At 43.9% G+C, this 23,744-nt stretch overlaps 1 protein-coding gene and 1 long non-coding RNA gene across 5 annotated transcripts in view; one reads left to right on the forward strand and one right to left on the reverse strand.

Moving 5' to 3' along the window:
- Positions 1–23,744, reverse strand: part of PAPSS1 (3'-phosphoadenosine 5'-phosphosulfate synthase 1) — an 88,352-nt gene that overhangs the window by 22,917 nt on the left and 41,691 nt on the right. For 3 of the 4 annotated variants that reach the window (XR_008308808.1, XM_053257102.1, XM_053257101.1), the window contains exons 8-10: positions 22,932–23,137; positions 17,829–17,964; positions 12,674–12,942 (exon numbers count right to left, since the gene is read on the reverse strand). Coding sequence is in view for 2 of the 4 variants with exons in the window: in XM_053257102.1 (XP_053113077.1) it covers positions 12,674–12,942; positions 17,829–17,964; positions 22,932–23,137 (611 nt within the window). In the remaining 2 variants the exon portion in view is untranslated. Of the gene's footprint in view, positions 1–6,006; positions 6,186–9,672; positions 9,800–12,673; positions 12,943–17,828; positions 17,965–22,931; positions 23,138–23,744 lie in introns of those variants that run through there. The other variant, XR_008308809.1, reaches the window with a different exon arrangement.
- On the forward strand, positions 2,139–3,342 carry LOC128327828 (uncharacterized). The gene is made up of 2 exons (XR_008308810.1): positions 2,139–2,275; positions 3,172–3,342. It is a non-coding gene; the product is annotated as an uncharacterized LOC128327828 (long non-coding RNA).

A 23,744-nucleotide genomic window follows, 5' to 3' on the forward strand; every position in this document is an offset into this window, starting at 1 on the left:
AATGGCTATAGGCTACCTCCAGGTTCCAAGACAGGATGCCTCTGAATACCAGTTGTAGGGGAGCCAAAGCAGGAGAGCAGCGTGCCTTCAGCTCCCACTTGTGGGCTTCCTGGAGGCACTTCTGAAGCAACAAGGCAGTTACCAAACGTTATTAAAGCATGTTTGAAAACTGTGATTCAGTCTACCATGGCTAGTGTTAAGATCAGTGTACACATAACTATAATTTCTCCAAGATCTTTAATCTCCCTTGGTTGGGCAAGGTGACTGAGAGGGTGGTGGCCGACCAGATCCAGGCAGTCTTAGAGGAAACTGATTATCTAGACTGATTTCAAGTTGGCTTTAGAGCTGGCTATGGGGTTGAGACAGCCTTGGTCGGCCTGATGGATGATCTTTACTGGGGAATCATCTGAGGGAGTGTGACTCTGCTAGTTCTTCTGGATCTCTCGGCGGTGTTCGATACCATCGACCATGGTATCCTTCTGGGTCGCCTTGGGAGTTGGGGATAGGGGGCACTGCTTTGCAGTGGTTCCGCTCCTTTCTCTCGGGTAGATTCCAGATGGTAGAGCTTGGTGGCAGTTGCTCCTCAAAATGGGAGCTGTTATATGGAGTCCCCAAGGGCTCCATTCTGTCACCAATGCTTTTTAATCTCTACATGAAACCGCTGGGTGAGGTCATCAGGAGATTTGGTGCTGGGTGTTATCAGTATGCTGATGACACCCAAATCTATTTCTCCTTTTCATCTTCAGGAAATGGCACTCATTCTCTAAATGCCTGCCTACAGGCAGTAATGGGTTGACTGAAGGAGAACAAATTGAAGCTGAATCCAAGCAAGACGGAGGTGCTCATTGTGGGGGCTCAGAATCTGAGGAGTGAGTTAGAGCTTCCTGTGCTGGATGGGGTTACACTCCCCCAGAAGGAGCAGGTGCGCAGCTTGGGAATACTCCTGGACCCAGGCCTCACCCTGGTATCTCAGGTGGAGGCCATGGCCAGGAGTGCTTTCTATCCGCTTCGGCTGATTCGACAGCTGTGCCCATTCCTTGAAGAGGATGACCTCAAAACAGTGGTGCATCAGCTGGTAACCTCCTGGCTCGACTACTGCAATGCGCTCTACGTGGGGCTGCCTTTGTACGTAGTCCGGAAACTTCAGTTAGTTCAGGATGCGGCAGCCAGATCTCTGGGGCAACCCGGAGAGACCATATTATGCTTGTTTTGAAACAGTTACACTAGCTGCCGATATGTTTCCAGGCAAAATACAAAATGCTGGTTATTACATTTAAAGCCATGAACAGCTTAGGTCTGAGTTATCTAAGAAAGAGCCTTCTTCTACTTGATCACCACTGCACGTTAAGGTCATCTGAGGAGGTCTGTCTCCAGTTGCCACCGGTTCGTCTGGTGGCGATGCAGAGGTGGGCCTTCTCTGTAGCTGTTCCTGGGCTGTGGAATGCACTCCCGGCAGAAATTCGTAATCTGAGATCATTACTGTCCTTCAGGAGAGTGCTTAAAACTATCTGTTTGGCCTGGCCTTCCAGGGTTTTAAATGATTGACTGTTTTAAATTGTTTTAAATGGTTGCCCTGATTTCTAGGGTTTTTAGCTGTTTAATTGGTTTAATTGTGTTTTAATAGTTTGATTTTAATTGTTAACTTGTTTTAATTGTTTTTATCGTGCTGTAAACTGCCCTGAGCCATTTTGGAAGGATGGTATATAAATCTAATAAATAAATAAATGGCTTCAAAATGAGAGGAAGGGGGTAATGGCTGCTCAAGATGGGAGGAGACAAAGAGTGCATGAACCCACAGAAAACTCCATCCTCCATTGTTTTGTCATGCATGTACTCCAGACCACAGAAATGTCAAGCAGAAATGCTGCAACACTCATGTATTTCAAAGAGGTAACTGATACTGGAGGTGCACACTTGGAATGTGTACTCGGGAATTCATACCAGGTTACAAAATGCAAAACTATGTCAAGCATCCAGCTTCCTGTATTTTTTTCCTTTTAAGCAGACATCTCTAAACCTAGATTTTGTTTTTGACACAACTAGTTGATAGTCAGTAGAGCAAGGATGCTCCATTGTATGGTGTAATTTTTACAATTACAGGTCTACAATTCTGACTACTGTAACTTTAAGACGGCAAAAGACAGTTATTGCAGCATTCTGCATATCAACAATTGCAGAAGGAAATAATCTTATGGGGGGGGCAGGAATCACAGAATCATAAATCAACAGCAATGTTTTAGAAATCCAAGTCTACCAGTTTCTACAATGCCCACAGGTGAGTATCAGTGTCAGTACAGGGGCTATTATATCTTGTTCCTCCTACGACAGACATTAGGCTTATGATAAGGACTTTGAATCACCATCCCACAGGCTTGAAAACCTTTCTTAAAAACTTTAAGACAAGAAATTATAAAATGAACAAGTACTGCAAAAAGAAGTTCAACACAACAGTTCTCTGTACACTAGCATGAAAATGTTACAGCCAGAAGCTAATTGATCAGTTGCCAGAGTGAACAAGTGGTAAACATTTTCAGCTTGACCACAGAGAGGAGTGACATGCACCAGATTATGCTGCTGATAGAGAGAGGTGTAGGGCAGAAACATATGGTGTTCCCCTTGTTATCCAGACTTTAATATGTTTGCACTTCATTTGTACAACACATTTGAACAAGGACACACAATCATACAACTCCAGCTCTGGATATTTAGCAAAAATTTTAAAAAAATAATATGTTCTAGGTTGCCATAAGGCAAAGCAAACCAGAAAATCTATCCTGCATTTATTAAAAATTAAGAATTTGAAAAAGAAAATTGTTTCAAAAAGCTTGAGGATCGTAAAATTACATTAGACACAAGCAATTCTGCAATCATCTTCCCTAGCAATTTCAGCAATCAGGAAGTTTATTTCCCTCTCCCCACCAAAGCATCTGTTCTTTTTAGGTATATCCTTTGCCATCAAATAGGTAACAATCTGGCTGCAAACACAGTTTCGTAGCTTGTTAGCAAACACCCCATAAAAAGTTTGTTTTAAAAGGGTTTCCAAAAAATGCTAGCTCGAGACCTACAAAACATGCCCATTAAATCTTTGCTAACTGGAAAACTATGTTCAGACAGTTGATAACCATATTGGCTTAGCAGCTGTCATTGTTCTGCAATTCATTTGTGTTACAGAAACAAATCTGGTACCAATGTCTTCTCAGTGACCTACAGAAAATGATTAAAGGAAGAGTTGTCTTTTATTAGTCGGCTAAAACACACTATTGGCAAGCGGCTTTCCGAGAAAATGCAGCATAAATTATGGAATGTTCTTTTATTTGCCTTCAAGTAAAGAATTGAACGGAGGATACAGGTTTGGTTCAAACTTTTCCTTTCATGTTCTCCAAGTGCAAACACAAATACCTAAAGGAAAGCATGTCCACTTAAGCAACTTTATTCACTCCTGCACAGCTGTCAGAAACCGCACAAAATGTGACAAGTAGCCATAGGCTGGAAAGAATGGGACATAGTTATGATACTTAATTTGCATGGAAGTCAATGGGATTTAAGTAGCCTGTGTTCTGAATGGCTGCCAAAGCATTGTATTGAATTATTATTAATATATGCATAAGCAGTGCTCTCCAAGAGTAAATGGCATCATTTTAGGGATTTAAAGTGATCCTGGATTAAGGGAAGTTTTAGCGAATGTTGCTCAAGATTTAAAGAAGGGCATTCTCCACAAAAGACTTGCATCACCTGACTATTAGGATCCTGAAGATGATAGTTTCTACTCCTGAGGTTTTTTTGTAAAGCACTCCCAGCAACCATTCAAGGTAGAAACGTTTTTAAAAATAAAAGCATAAAAGCTGCCATTCTAAAGACTCCTTGCGAGTTACAAGATTCTCTGTTAGAGGTTTTGTCCTGCTCCTATGCAGACCTTCAGAGCTTAGCACTTCAGGCAAGGCATCTCTGTTTACTCACATTGTGTGGTCAGTTATGAATAATCATCTTCGCACACAATGAACACTCAAGCTTCTTTACCAGGTTATTCTGCCAGGGGGGAAACAGCTTGTGACAACTGGGAAGGCATAGGAAGCTGCCTTATACCAAGTCAGACAATTGGTCCATCTAGCTCAGTACTGTTTACACCAGGGATTCTCAACGCTGGGTCCCCAGATATTATTGGACTTCAGCTCCCATAATCCCCAGTCCTAGTGGCCTTTGGTTGGGGATTATGGGAGCTGGGAAGTCTAATAACATCTGGGGACCCAATGTTGAGAATCCCTGGTCTACACTGACTGGCAGCAACTCTGGAATGTTTCAGGCAGGAGTCTTTCCCAGCCTTACCTGGAGATTCCACCAGGGACAGGACTTGGGACCTTCTGCACACAAAGGAGAGGTTCAATCACTGAGTTATGGCCCCATTCCCTAAACGGGTTATCTTATATCACTCACATGTAGTCACCCATCCAAATGCAACCCAAGGAGGACTCTGCGTAGCAAAGGGAGCAATTAATGCTCGCTACCCTAAGACCAGCTCACCTTTCCCGATTTGCAGCACTAACCTAACATCATAACTACCAAGTTATTATGGAGAAGGGGCAGTAGCTCAGTGGTAGAGCATCTGCTTGACATGCAGAAGACCCCAGGTTCAATCTCTGGCATTTCCAGTTAGGAGAAAGAAAAGAAAAACTCCCAAGAAGTTAGCTAAGAAAAACTCCTGCCTGAAGCTCTGGAGAGCTACTGCCAGTTAGAGTAGACAATACTGAGCTAGATTGGCCATTGGTCTGACTCAGTAGATAGCAGCTTCCTAACTTAACTTTTCAAGTTCTTTCTGGAAAAGCTACAGCAAAAAACAGAAGGTGTAGACAGATGCACACTAAAGACATACTCTCTGGGCATACAGATGTGGCTGTAGCCTTTCACAGGCCTTGACAAATTGTCTTTGTCTCTAGGAGCCAGCCCAAACCTTTAGGAGCCAAACAATGGACACTTGTTTACTAATTTATTTATTTACTGGATTTATATACCGCTCTTCCAAAAATGGCTCAAAACTTGACAAAATTACCAGACTTATTGACAGATACTATGAAGAGGGAAGGTAAATGGGCTCCTTAACATACTTAGAAACAGGGTTGCCTGGGACAAATAAATATTTCATTAAATAACCATCTCCGACTATCCTAGTCTAGGCATTACTGTTAAATTTCTAGATGCCATGGCTCCCTAGAGCCTGGGATTTGTCAAGCCCTGGCATATCAGCTCAAATGCTAATATAGGTTCCAGTCCACAGGCTGGCTGTTCCATTACTACCACCTTCTTCACCTTCTCCCATTGGGGAACAAAGCACAGAAGAGCTAGTTGCTAAAAAAAAAAAAGAGAGAGAGAGGAGTTTCTACTGCTTCCAATTCCAAGGTGCTTGCTTTCCAGGTGGTGGTGGCGGCGGCAAGGAAACAGGCAAATGAATGGGGGGGGGGAGGAGAGAAGCACCCTGAAATCAAGTGCCTAAACTATCTTAGGCAGCTGACTGCTAGGTATTTTGTTTCCCAACAGAAGGAAGAAGAGAATGAGGTGGCAATGACAGTATAGGTGGCCAGTGGCTGTGACAAATACCAGTATCCAATTCACTAATTCACTGTAGCTAGACAAAAGGGCGGCCATAAAGCAAGATTTTTCCACTACCTGGACAGGTCACAAATTAGGACAAAAAGGCTGGAAATAGTGGCTACTTGTCTTTCACCTTAACCCTTGAACTGAGGACCAACTCGCTTTCTGCAGAATGCTACCCTTCTCCCAAGCAAGCTAGATGATGTTAAAGAAAGCAAATCTTCTATTTTTTAAAAAGGAACCAAGGCAAAACGACCTGAAAACTCTATGAAAAATGTGCACATACACATGCACAAGCTCACCCTCAGAGAATGGCAGTGTGGTATAGAAGAAAATTCCCACCATTAAGCAACTCAAAAGTTCTAAATCAAATCTTGAAAAAGAGTCATTTTGTAGTACTGTGTATCATGCTTTGAAGCCATTTGCTCAACCAAGTGGTGTGCCAAAAGCATGTTTTCTTTTCAGTTGTTTGCTCATGCTTGTCTCAACTCTGTATGGATCAGAAGAAAAATGCTGAAATAAAGCAGGGGTGAATAGAAAAAAGAAATTTCATATCTCCAGCTCTGGCCATGGTGCAGTATGTTAAAGAGTGCTCAGAACTCCTGTGAAATAAACACAAAAAGGAAGCAATGGTGTAAAAAACCGCTTGAACATATGCCCTGCTGGATCAGGCCTGAGGCCTGCCTAAATCAATCAATCAATCAATATCTAGTCCAACATCCTGTTTCACACAGGAGCCCACCAGATGCCTCTAGGAAGCCCACAAGCAAGAGCTGAGGGCATGCCCTCTCTTCCACTGTTGCTTCTGAAACTGGTATTCAGAGGAATCTTGCCTCTTGGGCTGGAGGTGGCCTATAGCCCTCAGACTAGTAGCCATTGATAGACTTGTCCTCCATGAATTTATCTAAAACCTTCTTAAAACCATCCAGGCTATTGGCTGTGGCTACATCTTGAAGCAGAGAATTCCATAGATTAATTATACATTGTGTGGAAAGGTATTTCTGTTCATCGATCAAAAATATCTTGGCAATCAGTTTCATGGGATGACCCCTGGTTCTAGTGTTATAAGTGAGGGAGAAAAATTTCTCTATCAGCTTTCTGCACATCATGCAGGATTTCATAGACCTCTACGATGTCTCCCCTCAGTCCCTTTTTCTAAACTAAAAAGCCCCAGGTGCTGTAGCCTTGCCTCGTAAGGAAGTTGCTCTAGGCCCCGATCATCTTGGTTACCCTCTTCTGCATCTTTTCCAGTTCTACAGTGTACTTCTTAAGATACCATGGCCAGAACTGTATACAGTACTCCAAATATGGCCACACTATAGTTTTGTATATTATAATACTAATAGTTTTGTTTTCAACCCCCTTCCTAATGACTCCAAGCACAGAATTGGCATGCAAGCGTATGAGTGAGTGTGTTTATAGCTGCTGCACACTGAGTCAACATTTTCAACGTGCTGTCCACCATGACCCCAAGATCTCTCTACTGGTCAGTCACCAACAGCTCAGACCCAATCAGCGTATATGTGAAGTTGGGGTTTTTTTGCCCCAATATGCATCACTTTACACTTGCGTATCTGACATTTTGTTGTCCACTCCCCCAGTTTGGAGATCTTTTTGGAGCTCCTCACAATCTACTGTGGATTTCACTACTCTAAATAGTTTGGTGTCATTTGCAAATTTGGCCATCTTGCTGCTTACCTCAACTTCTAGATGTATTTATGAATATATTAAAAAGCACCGGTCCCAGTACAGATCCCTGGGGGACCCCACTTCTTTCTTACTTCTATTGTGATAACTGTCCATTCATTCCTACCCTCTCTTTCCTGTCCTTCAACCAGTTACCAATCCACACATGAACCTGTCCCCTTATCCCAAGACTGCTATGTTTTCTCAAGAATCTTTTTATTTCTTTATTGTTAAATTTGTATATCACCTTTCATTAAAACAATCCCAAGGTGGTTGTTCCTCTTTGGTGAGGAACTTCTTCTAAAACTTTTTGAAAGCCCAAGTACACTATGTTAACTTGATCGCCTTCATCCACACACCTGTTGACACTCTCAAAGAACTCCAAAAGGTTTGAGAGACAAGATAGTTCGTGATCTGGGGGTCCTTCTGGACTCATGGCTCCTGCTTGAACAGCAGGTGGAGGCTGTGGCCAGGGGTGCCTTTGCCCAGCTTTGGTGGGTTCGCCAGTTACAGCCTTTTCTCGACCGGCAGGCCCTGGCAACAGTAACTCAGGCCTCTCATTTGAATTACTGTAATGTGCTGCACTTAGGGTTGCTTTTGGAAATGATTCAGAAGCTTCAACTAGTCCAGAATGCTGTGGCCCGCCTCCTCAAGGGTGGCCATAGATTTGATAGTGTCACACCTCTTTTACGGTCACTACACTGGTTGCTTGTTCGCTTCTGGGTCCAATTCAAAGTGCTGGTTCTCACCTATAAAACCCTTATGGGCTTAGCACCTGTATATCTCCGGGATTGCCTCTCTCAGCCAGTTGTATCCCAACCTGTGAGGTCTTCTCAGTTGGCGCTCCTTAGTGTCCCAGGCCCTGGTATAGTGCGTGGTGCCTGGGTCCATAGGAGGGCCTTCTCTATGGCTGCCCCTCTTCTTTGGAACACTCCCCCACCCCCCGATCTGTCCAGCCCCCTCCCTGGCTGCTTTTAAGGCCCTTCTTAAGGCCCACCTGTTTTTTATTATTTTAATTAACTGTTAGTGGTATTGTTGTTCACCGCCTAGAGTCTTTGGAGGAGGTGGTATATAAGAAATTTTTAATTAATAAATAATAAATAAATTTACCTTTGCAGAAACCATGCTGGTTTTCCTTCAGCAGGGCCTGTTCTTCTATATGCTTAATTTTATCCTTCAAAATGCTTTCTATCAGTTTGTCTGGAACAGATGTTAAGCTAACCAGCCTGTAATTTCCTGGATCCCCTTTCAAAAAAATCAGTTTTACTGATTGGAGGGCTACTTTCCAGTCCTCTGGTACAGAGTCTGATTACAGGGCTAAACTACATATTTTTGCAAGGAGGTCTGCAATTTCATATTTGAGTTCTTTAAGGACTCTAGGGTGGATGTCATCTGGGCCTGGCAATTTGTTATTTTTTCTAGACAATTCAGAACAGGCCTGTACAACATATGGCTTGTGTGCTGCATGAAGCCCATGAGCCCTTTTTTCTTGTCCCACCACTCACCTCCTGAGCCCTTGGCCCACTACTTGCCCCCCAAGCCCTCCATGGAGGTTGCTTCCCCCCAGCAAGTCCCAAGCGGCCCCTCAGCTGTCCTTCGCTGGCCTCCCAAGCCCTCCTTTCCAGGAAGCTCCCAGCTTCTATGGCAGCCTAGCAGCCAGTAGCGGGCAAAGGGCAGCGGAGGGACTACTTGGAAGCTGCCAGGGAGAACTGAAAGCGAGTGGAGGTGAAGCAAGCCCCATAGAGGGCTTGGGAAGCAAGTAGTGGGCTAAAGGCAGCCGACTGACTCAGGAGCTGCCGGGAGAAGTGAGCCCCATTAAGCATATACTTGCTGCCAAACTCCTCTCCCTAACAGCTCCCCTTCTGGGCTGTTTCCCCACCAGCCCACAGCAAGACCACTCAGAGGGAACAGTAGCAGGTGGCTAAACAATGACAGCTAAACCAGAAGGGAAATGGCCCTATGGGCGTCTCTTGATTTTTTCCTTACAAATGTTCCTTGTTTGTTTGTATACCGCCCTTCCAAAATGGCTCAGGGCGTTTCACAATCAAAACACACCACTAAAACAGTAAAGAGCTAAAACAAATTAAAAAACAATATAACAATTAACAATTTAAACACATTTTAAAACAATTAAACAATTACAGTGATTAAAACCCCTGAAATAGGGTTTTGAATTTTAAAATAAACCAGCAATTATTATTAAGTGGGATGATTTGTGTGAACAACATGTGAAACCATGGAAGCTTGTATTATGCCAGAACCTCAAAAGTTAAATTTTAATTAAAACAAATTTAATTAATTTGATGTAATTAATTAATTAATACTAAGTGTTACATTAATAATCAGTGCCCTAAAAACTGACCTCAGCCCCCCCACACCAAATCACAGTTGGTTTCTGCCTACCAGAGTATTTGAATTGTGCATCACTGGTTTATAATGTCATCTCTTGTAACCTCTGTCCGACTCCGAGCTTTACCCTTGGTCCCTGAAAAGCTCATTTCAGTCATAGGTAAACACTCCATATCCTTGGCTGTGATGGTGGATGCAAAGAACTCGTTTAGCTTCTCTGCAGTCTCCATATATTCCTTAATACTACTACAAATATTTACATTCCACTTTCCAACAAAAATTCCCAAGGCAGTTTACATAGAGAAATAAAAAATAAAGATAAACAAAATAAATAAGGAGAGATTAGATTAAAGATTAACAATCTCTTTCACTCCCTCATTATCTAATGGTCCAAGCACCTCCCTGGCAGGTTTCCTGCTGTTGATATATTTAAAGAAGTTTCTGTTATTCCCCTTAATGCTTTTAGCTAAATGTCCCTCAAACTCTCTTTTTGCATCCCTTATTGTCTCCTTGCATTTCTTCTGCCAGAGTTTGTGTTCCTTTCTGTTCTCTTCATTTGGGCAGGCCTTCCAGTTTCTGTAAGAAGTCTTTCACCCCTTTATAGCTTCCTTGACTTCACCTGTTAGCCATGCTAGCATCTTCCCAGACTTGGTGGTACTTTGCCTCCTTTTTGGTATACATTTTAACTGGCCCTCTATTACTGTGGTTTTAAATACACTCCATGCACTCTGGAGCGAAGTGACTCTCCTCATTTTCCCTTTCAGTTTTCTGTTCACCAAACTCCTCATTTTAGAGAAGTTTCCTGTGTTAGACTGCCTTAGCTGAATTTGATCACACTATGGTCACTGTTCCATAAAGAACACTGCTCCACGACACTGACATCTCGCACCAGGTCCTGGGTGCCACTCAAGATTAAGTCCACAGTCACCTTCTCTCTGGTTGGTTCCATGACCAATTGTTCTAGGACACAGTCATTCAGCACATCTAGAAATTGGCCTCTTTGGGCCTCTGTCATGACCTGAATGTGAATTAACCCAGTCTATGTGTGGGTAATTGAAGTCATCCATTATTACAGCTCTGTCTCTCTTTAATGCCTCTCTGATTTGCTTCTGCAACTCCCAGTCACTGTCAGCATTTAGATCAGGAGAAAAATGGCATGTCCCCAGTAATACATTTCCTTTCAAGCCTTGTATTGTCACCCACAGAGTTTCTGTGGAGAACGCCGGTCTTCCTAGGTTTTCTAACTTGTTAGATTCTATCCCCTTCTTTTAGGAGTGTGCACAGAACCGCCAAACTGCGGTCCGGCACTGGGGTGGGGGATGGCTTTAAGAGCGGGTGGAGGGTTTACTTACTCCTCCCGTTTCTTTCCTGTTCTGGCGCCGTACGTTTGGTAGTAATTGGGGTGGCAGGATACCTCCCGTTGGGAAATGTGGACCATGACAGCTGACTCCTCCCCAGCACTGCCTAACAGCCTATTTAGACATTTAGACACCACATGATATCCACAACCTTCACACCAGGTAGGCACGTCACCATGTGGTCTAGACATGGGTCACCAAACCATTTCTCTATACACCTAATGATTGAGTCACCCACTACTAGGAGACCCACCTCCACCCACCACCCCCAATGAGTATCCCCTGTGCGAGAGGATATGGGCTCATGATTCACAGAAGGGGTCCCTTCTAAGGGAGCATGCCTGCTTCTGCAAAACCTTCATTCGCCCTGAAATCAGAGGCACCATGAGCCTGAGTGTGATGCCTCTATCATGTCCCTGAAGGTCTCATCCACGTACCTCTCTGAGCTTCTGCAGATCAGCCACCTTGGCTTCAAGGGGATGAACTTGTTCCCCAAGAGCTCCTTGCATGATGCATACACCCACAACTTCTGCTTATCACGCAGGTAACTCATACATGCAACACTCTGTGCTATACAATGGGAAGCAACCCCTCCCCTGCTGACTTTCTATCTTCATAACTGCTTTTGTTTAGAGTATTCAGAGATTATTAGAAAGCCAGGTCTTAGCTGAAGTTGTTAACTATTCAACAGCTCAAACTTTATTTCCTGAGAATATGAAAGAGGGGGTTGTACTTACCTTCGCTTCCTGCTGGGCTCCTTGTGGATCAAGGGGGCTCCTTTCAAGCTCACCCACACACTTCCACACAAAACCCCATCCAAAACTCCTGTATACCTGTTTGCTAAGCTCTGGTCGCTAATCTCTCTGGCTGCATCCTCTTATGTAAAGAGTAGGCTTCAAACAGGCAGACAGGCTCAACAGGGATGTGGCCCCTCCCACCAGCTGTGACTCACCTCAGCCCTAGATGGCTCCTCCCACTATCTCTCTCCAGGGCCCAGGCAAAACTGAAACCCACACAGCCACAAAAACAAGCCCTGGCAAAACACAGACACACAGGACTTCTCCCTGAAAGAGATACCAGCCCCTCAAAATCTCCTCCTCCTCTTGTTTGTTTAAAGAAAAAGTTGCTTTTGGGGGGGGAAGCTTTCTACCTTCTCAGGTCTGCTTCTCCTCTAACTGTTGCATCTGAAGTGCAACACCAAAGGACCTCACCTTTAAGGCCTCTAAAACTATCCTATAAACAGCTTTGTGGGGAAAAAATAAAATAAAATAAAATCCAAGGATACTTATGAATCATGCAAGTGTCTTTTAGTGATACCATTATGTTGGGACCACACAAGATAGCAGAATACTGCTGAATTAATGAATGAACATTAATAACAATATGTTTCCAATAAAATATTATGTAGGCTAAACTGAAATGTTCAGAGGCAGGCCTCTGTATCAAGTCATCAACCCTGTATCTAGTAGCAGACTAACCCGCTGCCTAGCAACAAACCTTAAACTCCTTCCTCCCAGCACTAACTACTAAGCAGGTTGAGGTCCTGTTTTAAAGCAACATCGCCTTTAACATTTCCCACAATACACAAGTCATCTTCTTTTAAAATGAGTGTATCGATAATGGAAAGACTTAAGTTCACTGTAAGGCAAACTAAAAACAAAAGAAATTAGCAACCTCTGTTTAACAACTTTCCTTACCTCTGTTGGTCCAGCATACATCATAGGAGAGGGAAATATGGCCACCACAGTTGTTTCTGGATTCAATATTCCTTCCTCCAGCACTGCTGCATGTTGCTTCATTCGCCACATCAGAGGAACATCGTCATCCTTGGTCCAACCACCCAGAGGATGCAAGAGCAGAACTGGGCGCCTGTACCCTCGTCCCAGCAGCTGCTTATGGGTATCCTGCATTAACAGGGCATGTCCATTGTGCACCGGGTTTCGTAACTGGAAAGCGAAGACAGCATCTAAGGAAGGAAAAAGAGATGGGAGATTATTTTAGAGTTATTAACTTAGACAGAAGCAGGCAATGAAAAAAGAGCCTGCAATATGCTTCTGTTTTCGTTATTACATGGTCCATAATTAGAAAAGCTTTACTTGCAATGCAGCAGGAAGGGTGGAGAGACCAGACCACTACAGACAGAGAGAGTTGGTGAACTGCCTACCTATATATGCTGGAGATTTAAGAAAATAAACGTGCTATAACAAGAACAACTGCTTTAGGCTGTGCCTCCACCCGGAGTGCGAAAAATCTCAGTCAGTGACTGGTTGCCTAGCATCTTCCACAAAGATGTTTTGACAACGTTGTGTCACTTTCACTTGGTGCCAAGGATTATTCAAGCCACTGTCCAGCAATGGAGTGCTGCCACCTCTCATCACCCATCATTTAATGATGATGATGAGAGGTTTAAATATTGCCTGCTGAAGGGAACTGGGCAGTGGAAGTTGTGTCACAGGAACGCTAAAATGGTTCTGAATGAGGACACAGATGTAAATAAAGCAACAAATCAAAATGCATACAAGATCCTCAGCCTGTCAACATCTTTGCTCCACTCAATTTTTGTATGCAGCAACAAACCTGCACTATCTTTGTCACAACAGCAGCAAATCTATAAAGAAATTTTTTTGTTAAGCCTGCACTATCATCACTGGATTAATGTCTCCATAACGTTAGGGGCCTGTCCCGTTTTGAAAGCTAATGTGGTGCAGTAGTTAGAATGTTGGAGGTTGCCAGATTTGGCTTTTAAAAAGCCAAATTCTGGGTTACAGCTCCCCACACGAGTATACCCCTCAGGTTCTGGCAACAGACAGTTCAAGTCTTCCTTCCACCATGAAGGTCACTGACTTTGGGCCAGTCAGCCCAACCTACTTCACAAGGTTGTTGTGAAGATTACTATTATTATTTACATTTTATATCCCGCTCTTCCTCCAAGGAGCCCAGAGCGGTGTACTACATACTTAAGGTTCTCCTCGCAACAACCCTTTGAAGTAGGTTAGGCTGAGAGAGAAGTGAATGGCCCAGAGTCACCCAGCAAGTATCATGGCTGAATGGGGATTTGAACTCAGGTCTCCCTGGTCCTAGTCCAGCACTCTAACGACTATACCATGCTGGCCAGAAAAGATAAAGAGGATTGGAGGGGGCGGGGGAGACTTTGTATGCCATCCTGAATTCCTTGAAAGAAAGCAGAATAGAAAGTTGATTGATTAACTGCTGTCAAGTTGGTGCCAACTCTTAGCGACCACATAGATAGATTCTCTCCAGGATTATCTGTCTTCAACTTGGCCTTTAAGGTCTCCCAGTGGCAGTGGTCCTTCTAATATTTTCATCTCCGTGCGAAATGAGTTTTGTTCTGGGCGGCAGTATCAAGACAGTGTGTGTGCACCTGCATTCAGAATGAGGCCTTCCTGATTCAACCTGAGAGGGATCTAAACTGAACTGAGCAAACATCCAAAAACTTGTGAGCGTGCGCATGTGTGCACGCCTTAGAGGGAACAGTGCCCAGTGGTGCATTCATTGCTGTTGTAATCAAGTCTTTCCACCTTGCTGCTAATCACACTCTTCTTCTCTATCCTTCAACTTTTCCTAGCAGTATGGACTTCTCAAGGGATCTAGGTCTTCGCATAATGTGTCCGAAGTATGATAGTTTGAGCCTGGTCATTTGTGCCACAAGTGAAAGTTCAGGATTGATTTGTTCTATGATCCATTTGTTTGTGTTCCTAGCTGTCTATGGTATCCTCAAAAGTCTTCTCCAGCACCAAAGATCAAAAGTGTCAATACTTGTTTTAAATCTTGATTCTTCAAAGTCCAGCTTTCGCATCCACAGAGTGTCATGAGAAAAACCATTGTCTGAACAATTCTAATCTTTGTAGGTATAGACATGTCATGGCATCTAAATATCCTTTCCAAGGCCTTCATTGCAATGCTACCAAGTGAAAGTCTGTGGCATATTTCGTGACTGCTGGATCCTTTACTGTTGATGGTCAATCCTAAAAGGCAGAAGCTATCCACCACTTCAATGTCTTCGTTATCAATTCTGTGGCTGGTGGCTGTACCCATTGTCATTAGTTTAGTCTTCTTTACATTTAGTTGTAGTCCCATTTTTTCACTCTGCTCCTTAACTTTCATTACTAGAGCTTGCAGATCATCCGCATTCTCAGCTATCAGAGTCATCAGCATAGTGCAGATTATTGATGTTTCTTTCTCCTCTATGCTCATCTTCTTCTAATCCAGCTTCTCTCAGTATATGTTCAGCATAGAAGTTGAATACTTAAGGAGAAATATACAGGCTTGTCTTACTCCTTTGCCGATCTGGAACCAGTCTGTTTCACCATGTTCCGTCTGGATTGTGGCTTCCTGTCTTGTGTATAGGTTTCTCATGAGAACAATGAGATGTTCTGGGATACCTGTTTTCCTAAGGATATTCCACAACTTGACATGATCGACACAATTGAAGGCTTTTCTGTAGTCAAAGCACATATTGACTCTTTTTGGTATTATTTGGCTTTCTCAATTATCCAGCGTGCATCAGCAATGTCATTTCTCATTCCTCGGCAAGGAATAGAAATGCCACAATAATATTCTGAATACAGCTATTTATCAGAATACATCTATTTGTCAGTTTCCCCTCTTCCTCTTTAAAAAAACTACAAAAAAGCATAAGAGCTCAGTTATGGGTTCTTGAAAATCTCATGATTTCACAGCTGGTTTTTGCGCAAGCTATTCAAGTTCAGCAAATGTCAAGATGCTTCTTGTTAAGGCTGCCCAACAATGTAAGATTTTTAGTTAACTATTTAGCTTCTATCCAATTAACCAATTTAAGCAATTGGTTCACTCAAACCTCAGCACCAGTATCATCTGGAAGGTAGTTATTAAATTGTGGCAACTTAAACAAAAGCTATGACTCAGTGCTAGAAGCGCACACACACACACCCCACCCCCGCTTGCCTTGACCTCCCACCACCAATTTGCTCACCTCCTAGTGCAGAAATAGAGCACATCCAAAACTGCTTCAAAAAGAAGCATATGCAGGAATCTAGGAAGCTGCCCTATACCGAGTCAGGCCACTGGTCCATCTAGCTCACTACTGTTTACACAAGGCCTGCTCAACCTTGCCCCCCCCCAAGCTGTTTTTGGACTACAACTCCCATAATCCCCAACCACAGTGGCCAATAACCAGGGATTACGGAAGTTGTAGGCCAACATCTGCAGGAGGGCCAAAGTTCAGCAGCCCTCGTTACACCCAGTGGTAGCAGCTCTCCAAGGTTTCAGGCAGGAATCTTTCCCAGCCCTGGCTGGAGATGCCAGGGATTGAAGCGGGGATCTTCTGCATGCAATGCAGATGCTCAACCACCTAGTTACAGCCCCACCCCCAAAAGGTGGCATACCTGGGTCTCCCATCCAGGCATGGAACATACCAAGACCTGCTTAGCTTCAGCAAGGTGGCTGTATCATGTGCCCTTAGACCATGCTTCATCTTTGCCTCAGCACTTAAGATCTGTACCCACAACTTGGTACGAAAGTCTTCTTTTAGCATATGATGATACCCTCACCTTTTTCTTGCAATTATGTTATAGGCAGAAGAAAAGGAATAAAACCATTAGAGTTGTATGTTTTTGGTTTTTTTAAGGATTTGCACCCACTGTTTTACCAGTTACAGCTTTAATGAATTAAAGCTTGCAGCTCTTCCTTGTTATTATATCCCAAATGATTTAATGTGTCATCTTTGTTTCCCTTCTACTCCATTTTCAACTCGCTTCCACAGCGTTTGAGTGTTAGGCAAATGGCTGCTTTGGCTGCTTCAAGCAGACGAGCACAGAACAAACAAACAAGCTGCCAGATTATTGCTGCTCGGTCTGTTCCTTATTTCTCTAAAACGGAACTGGAAACAAACTAACATGCTGTGGGCTTCTCCCCTGTGCTGCAACGCAAGCAAACTATTCCCCAAACTATTTTTCAGAAAAACTTGAATACCTTTCATCACACTAAAAACCCTCTGGGAGGCTCATGCGCTTTGTTCTCTTGCAACAACTTCCTGAATTTTTAAAAAAGTCACAAGGAAATTCAGAAGAATTCACAAGGATTAAAAAAACAACAAAGGATAAGGCGTGAAAACACACAAAACATAATTATTTAGCCGGCCTGAAAAAACACAGGTTACAGTTACAGTCTTGGATGGGCAGGAAAGAATTGCACAGAGGTGTTTTGAAAGTTCTAACTGCTGCCAACACCCACTGGAATAGACAAGGGTGATAATCAGAGACATTATCTTGCAGTTCCTTCCACCCCCCCCCCCTTTATTCTCACACCAGCTGGTTAGGTTGTGAGAGTAGCCAGTCCAAGGTCACATCCGCAACCGAATTTAGGACTTACAAAGTACCTAGTATATACTAAGTGTAGTACAGAGCGTTTCTAAAAATGCAAAATCCCTGCCTATAGAGTCACAATCTTTAAAAAAAAAAAAAAACTGACAAAAGGAGAGAGAAACTCAAAGGAAAAGGGGGAAGTATTTCTTCACCACATACAGGGGTGGGTGGGATACACAACCCTTCCGCCCCCAGCCAACCTGCAGCCCTTTACAACATTATTGGTCACCCAGTAAGGTTTGTGGTTGAATGGGAACTTGAATCGGGGTCTCCCTGAGCACCACTAACTGCACCAAACTTTCAGAACTCCTCCATCTGCACTACTGATTTTTAGAACTGCAATTGTGTTTTGCTAGAACACAGTCTAAGACCACAGATAGCATGCTGCTAATCTGTAAAAGAGGCAGTGAGCCAGTTTCTGTGCTTCTGGGATTTCCCCCTTTTGTACTAGCAGGGTATATCGAGCCATCTCCCCGCAGCATGAACTCACCAGCATTCAGGTCTTTGAACTTCTGTTTTAGCTCAGCAGGTGTGAGACGGTACTGATCAAGGCCATCATTCCAGTAAATGCGGTCAAGGACTTGAAGATCACCACCCACAAGCCAATCCCCTTGCTCCATGACCATCTAGGAATTGAAGCAAATTGTTTCGTTAGCATGTGGAGTGGGGAGGGGACACAGCTCAGCTGCAAACAAATATTGTCAGAAGGATTACATTTAAGAGTTATTGTCTGCCAAAGGCTACTAGGAGTTAATTTCATACCCACACATCTATCTAGGGGGGGGGGGGGCGTGCAGGGGCCGGAATCTAAAAAAGTAACTTTGCAAGCCATTACTATGACGACTGCACCACTTACATCAGTGCCAAAAAGGTAAGCAAGGCTTAACCCTTATACCAACCTTTGGCTGGTATAAATATTTATAATAATTATCTATCTATCATATTTTTATGCCGCCTGATATGTTAAATCTCTGCTGCACACAAACTATTGCAGAGTTGCTTCTGAAGAAACCAGACAGCGCCACAAGTGATAGAACTGTAACTAAATTTTACTTTAAACTTCCATGGAAAAACAAAACAAAAAATTCAACGTCGTAAAAGTTTGTTAGGCAGGGTGCATTCCTGAGGGATCAGAGAGAAGTTGGAATACAAAAACTGATTAATATATCCAAGGATGTGACACATCCCCCTTGCATTTCAGAAGTTCACTATATGCAAAGGTAATGGTTAACCCTTTGTTTTCTAGGTAAGAATGATCTGCTGTTATTGTTACTCCAAAGTGAAGCAAGCTATGCAATGCAATGTAATCTAACTGTATCAAGAGAAAGGAGTCTTCATTCCACTGAATTATGCCTCTGAATCACCCTCCAGCCATTCAATGCACCAGCAGATGGATGCTAAACTTCTCATTGAAAATGAAAAGCAATCCATACAGATTGCTTTCTGTATCATCATCACCACCATCACTACAGGCAAACCTTATTGCCCGCGGATCCAGCAGCCGTGATTTCACGTAGCTGCGGTCAGGGAACTGAAACCCATCCTCAGCATATGTGGGGGGGAAAGGGGTGGGGGGAGGGTTAATTCCGTGTATCTGTGAGGATGGCTGGAAAAGGCCTAGGAGATCATTTCTGACCACCATTTTGAATGTGGAAGCCATTTTACCAGTTTTTTAAAAACCCTTTCCCCACAAAAAATTATGAGATGATGACAAAATTGGGACTTCTGAAGGGCATATCTTGACTGCTGGAGGCCCATGGAACACTTTGAGGTTTCTGTCCGGTTTCTGCCATTTTTTCCTAGAGTTTCAGGCTTCCAAGAAACTAACCCTCACGATCACATAGACTTTAACAACCCAGTATTCGTGGTTTAGCTATCTGGAGAGAATGGAACCCCCACAAATATCAAGGTCCATCTGTACCTAGCATTTCAAGCACTCAAAGCATGTCACATGTATTCTCTTGCTGTAATCTCAGCAACAACCCTGTAAAGTACATGATTATTATTATCCCTATATTGCAGGGTGGTGGGCAGAAGACAAAGGGGCTATTCTTACGATCCCAAAAATCGGGCTAGAAAAATTCTAGCCCAATTTTTGTGATTGTAAGAACCACCAGGCTTGCAGCTGAGCCCGGTGGTTCTGGAGCAGCTAACTCACTCCTGTAGCCCGCCCCTTAGCCTGGGTTTGCAGAGCGAGCGCTCCGCAAACCCGGGCTATCTGCTCGTGCTACTCGTGAGTAGAACCCCAGCTGGGAGGCTTAAAAGCAGCCTCTCGGCTCGGGGGTCTCCCCAGTATGCCCTGCAAGCTTGCACAGGGCATACTGGGGCTTCCGGGGGCCACGCGGCCCCCGAGCTCCCCAGCCCCTGCCGGCTCCATCTTGGAGCCAGCCATCATGTGGGCGGCCGATCCAGCCACCCAGGGCTCCCTGCCTGCTTGTGAGCGGAGTGAGCGGGCTTAGTCCGCTCTTCCCGCTCACCGCTAGGAACCAAATCTCACTGATTGTGAGACCCGGTCCAAAGTTTCAGAAGGAGAGTCTTGTCTGAGGCCACTAATGAATTCATGGCAGAACTGAGTTACAAACCAACAATTAGTAACTCAGGCTCTTGGTCACCAGCTCCTTTTGGCAACAAATAGCTGCTCCAGGAGCATATAGTTCCGGGGCAGAAAGTTTCAGTGGGGAAATGGTACAGAGGAAATGGATTAACCCGCTCCCCCACAGTACCAAGCCAGATCAGGCTCCTCTCACCATTAAAAAAAAACATCAGAAGGCAAAAGTACTATGTCACCATGTGCCTCTCCTGTCAATCAGCAACAGGCTTAACATAATGTACAGTTTGGCCCTTTTGCTTATCTGTCACCAGAGTGCTAAGCAAACAAAGCACACCAAGAGCAAAGGCCATAATTCTACATTTTAGAAGCCAAATTCAAATAATTAGGATCATTGTTGCAATTAAGCGATCACATCCACGGAGCATTAGAACCGTGTGTCAAAAGAAAAGGAGATTGAGCGGAAGACTACTGGGCCCCAGTGCTCTCATCTGGTTGATCGGAGCCCTAAGGCAGAGAAGCCAGCTGTTTTCCTGTCATCATAGCTAAGTAATTCGTTTTGGTGTGCTTCTTCTATGTCTCTTGCACACAAGGCTACATTTATAAACCACAGGAGGGGACACAGTTCTCTCTGATCTTCACTGGCTGTCTACAGGGCTCATCCTAAATCTCCCCCCCCCCCGCGCCTCTCTCATACACACACGAATTAGAATTTCCTCATTCTGGACAATCCCTGAATATGTGCTCAAAGGATCAGCAATATGAATCAGGAGAGAAATTTTTCAACAAGAGCTCGTCTTTTGGTAGCAAGCATGACTTTGCTGAGCAAGGTCCACCTTGATTTGCATTTGGATGGGAGACTACATGTGAGCTCTGTAAAATATGGGGCAATAGCTCAGTGGAAGAGCATCTGTATGCTTACATGCAGAAGGTCCCAGGTTCACTCCCTGGCATTCTCCAGGTAGGGATGGGAAAGACTCCTGCCTGAAACCTTGGAGAGCCACTGCATGTAGACAATACTAAGCTAATTGGACCAATGGTCTGAGTCGGTATAAGACAGCTTCCCATGACCCTAAACATGAACTTCTAAGGTCAAGGTTTACATAGAGCTTATTCACACATAACACAGAACCTGCAAAGTAGGTAACCGACTTGTCTGTGTTTCTCTGAACCCTCACTAAGGCAGGAAACGGAGGTTCAGTCCAGGCATCAAATCGAGATGAATAACCAAGAATTGAAGATGGATTGCCAAACCAAGTCGTACTTGCCCTGAAGTGCATGCTACATCTGAAGCTGTTCATGAACCTCTGGTTCATTCCCGGCAAGCCCACCCACTTTGCAATTAGAACAATGACTGAGAGGCAAATGACATAGGGAAGGCTTGAATGGATGTGCAAATCAATTTGGGTACAATTTGATTTGTACCCAAATCTAGCTGATTCGGGTGATTTGGACACAGAACAAAGAGCCCCTGTGGTCTATTGGCTAGAATCGGATCCAAATTGAATTGCACCAGATTCGATTCGAATCGCTTCGAGATTCGGATCGCTCTTATCATTTCCCCCACATTCCCAGCTTTCATGTTAAAAAAAAAAAAAAAAAGCTAAGCTCTAGCCCTTGTAGAGGTGGAGTTATGGAGCAAAATGTGTGGTCACTATTTTTCAAGTGTTTAGATTCTTTGGTGTATAATAACTTTTCCTCAATGAATCCCTATGAAGATTCATTACACACCTTCATTTCTTCTATTCATTTTGACTGTCTGAACAGTGCCAACTGCCAAGTGCCAATTACAACCCCGTCCCACCCACAAGGCAGTGGGGTACTACTCAGTTTGTGTTCCAGGAATTTTTTCAAGTGTCTAGACTCTTTGGTGTCTAATAACTTTTCCTCATAATGAATCCCTATGAGGATTCATTACACACCAAAGAATCTAAACATCTCAAAAAATCCTAAAATATAAACTGAGTACCCTGTGGCTTTCCAGTTGGGGATAGTTGACACATGGGATGCCACTAATTCCCCAACCCCACCTGCAAAGCAGTGGGTTCAAAATGAACAGAAGAAATGAAGGTGTGTAATGAAGACACCAAAGAATCTAAACACCTCAAAAATTCCTAAACAAAAACCTGAGTACCCCAATGTGTGTGGCGGGGGGAGGGTGTAGTTGACACATGGCAGTTGACAGTTGGTACTGTCCAATGACAGTCAAAATGAACTGAAGAAATGAAGGTGTGCAAGAATTCTCACAGGGATTCATTATGCGGAAAAGTCATTAGGCACCAAAGAATCCAAGCACTTGAAAAATAGTGACTGCACATTTTGCTCCATAACTCCACTTCTACAATGGCTAGAGCTTAGCTTTAAAAAAAAAAATTAATGCTGAGGATCCATGTTAGGGTTAGGATAGGGCGACTTTGAATCCCTATAATTTCCTATGGCAAAAATATACTAAATCGGTAAAAAACTAAATGAAATCATTAAAAATCAACCAAGTGCCCCACTGACTTGAAATCTGGATGGTAGGTGGCACCCATGGGGTCCTACCCACCACCCAAATTTGGTACCCCTAGGACCTTTATACATGGTCTGAATCGATCCAAATCAAATCAAACCCAAATAGAATCTGGGGTGATTCAGGGAGACAGATTTGGACACAAAACAAATAAAGAGTGATTTGATTTGGGCACAAATCAAATCTAAAAAATCAATTTGTGCACATCCCTAAAGGCTTGCCAGTGGAAGGCAGCACATGGCAGGCTGGGAGAGCATCCAGAGCCCCACTGACAGGTCCAGGCAGGAGGCATACCACTGGCTCAACGTGGCTACTTCCAACAAACCAAGATATAGGATTGTTTGCAGCACCAACTTTGGATTCCCCTCCATATCTGAGACTGGGGGAACCTCAGGTGCATATATTTATCAGGTTCTGCAGTATATATCAGGTTCTCCAGCCATAGATTCTTCATCATGCTTCTATACGGAACGGCATTACGGGTTCAAAGGACTTCAGATGAGTAACAGTTCAAGCCAGCTTGCAAAGACTACCTTGATGTAGGGGTGCTCCTTGCACGTTGTCCCCCACTGTCTGGCACAACGCTCCTCTTTCCGGTGCTCATAAAACTCTGGATTGCGAAGAATAGCCACGCGATGACCTTCATACAACAGAGCAAAAGCTGTGCAGCCATCTAGTCTCTCCTTGTCTTCCCTGGTAGCTGTCAACACTATAGGCACTGAAAGGTTAATAACTCCTCCTGTAGGACAAAAAGGAAAGATGCCCCTTGACAACTGCTCCTGTATCTTCTCCCAAGTCTCCCAGGTACCCTGAAGGCAAATCTGTTCTAAAGCTTGGTCTTTGGGGAGCATGCCCTTTCAGAAAGCACAGAAGAGGTTGCCTGCCTTTGATTTTATTGGGACACAGGTGTGCTTCAGCAATTCTCACAGCACTTCTAGGTTTTTGTTCTTCCCCACTCTCCAAGTCAAGACACAGAGGACATGCCTAGCTCTCCCACCTCTTTCTGGAAACAAATGGGACATTCTTCTCCCTGTGCTGGAAGACCTAGTCAGATCTGGCCACAATGACACATGCTTAAGTTACATCTTGTTTGGATTATGCAACACGCTCTACGCAGGGCTGCCTTTGAAAAGCATTTGCAGCTGGTCCAGAATGCTGCAGCCAGACTGATGACCGGAGTCAGTATTGAGACCATGCAGCTTCCTTGTTACAACAACAGTTTAGCTGGCATCCAGTCCATTTCTGAGCCCAGTTCAAACTGCTGGTTCTGATAATAAAAGCCCTGAACAGCTCGGGACCCGAGATACCTTCTTCCACATTAATGTTCCTGTATATTAAGATCTGCC

This window comes from Hemicordylus capensis, chromosome 5, assembly GCF_027244095.1.
Source record: "Hemicordylus capensis ecotype Gifberg chromosome 5, rHemCap1.1.pri, whole genome shotgun sequence".
In the NCBI taxonomy this organism is placed as follows: domain Eukaryota; kingdom Metazoa; phylum Chordata; class Lepidosauria; order Squamata; family Cordylidae; genus Hemicordylus; species Hemicordylus capensis.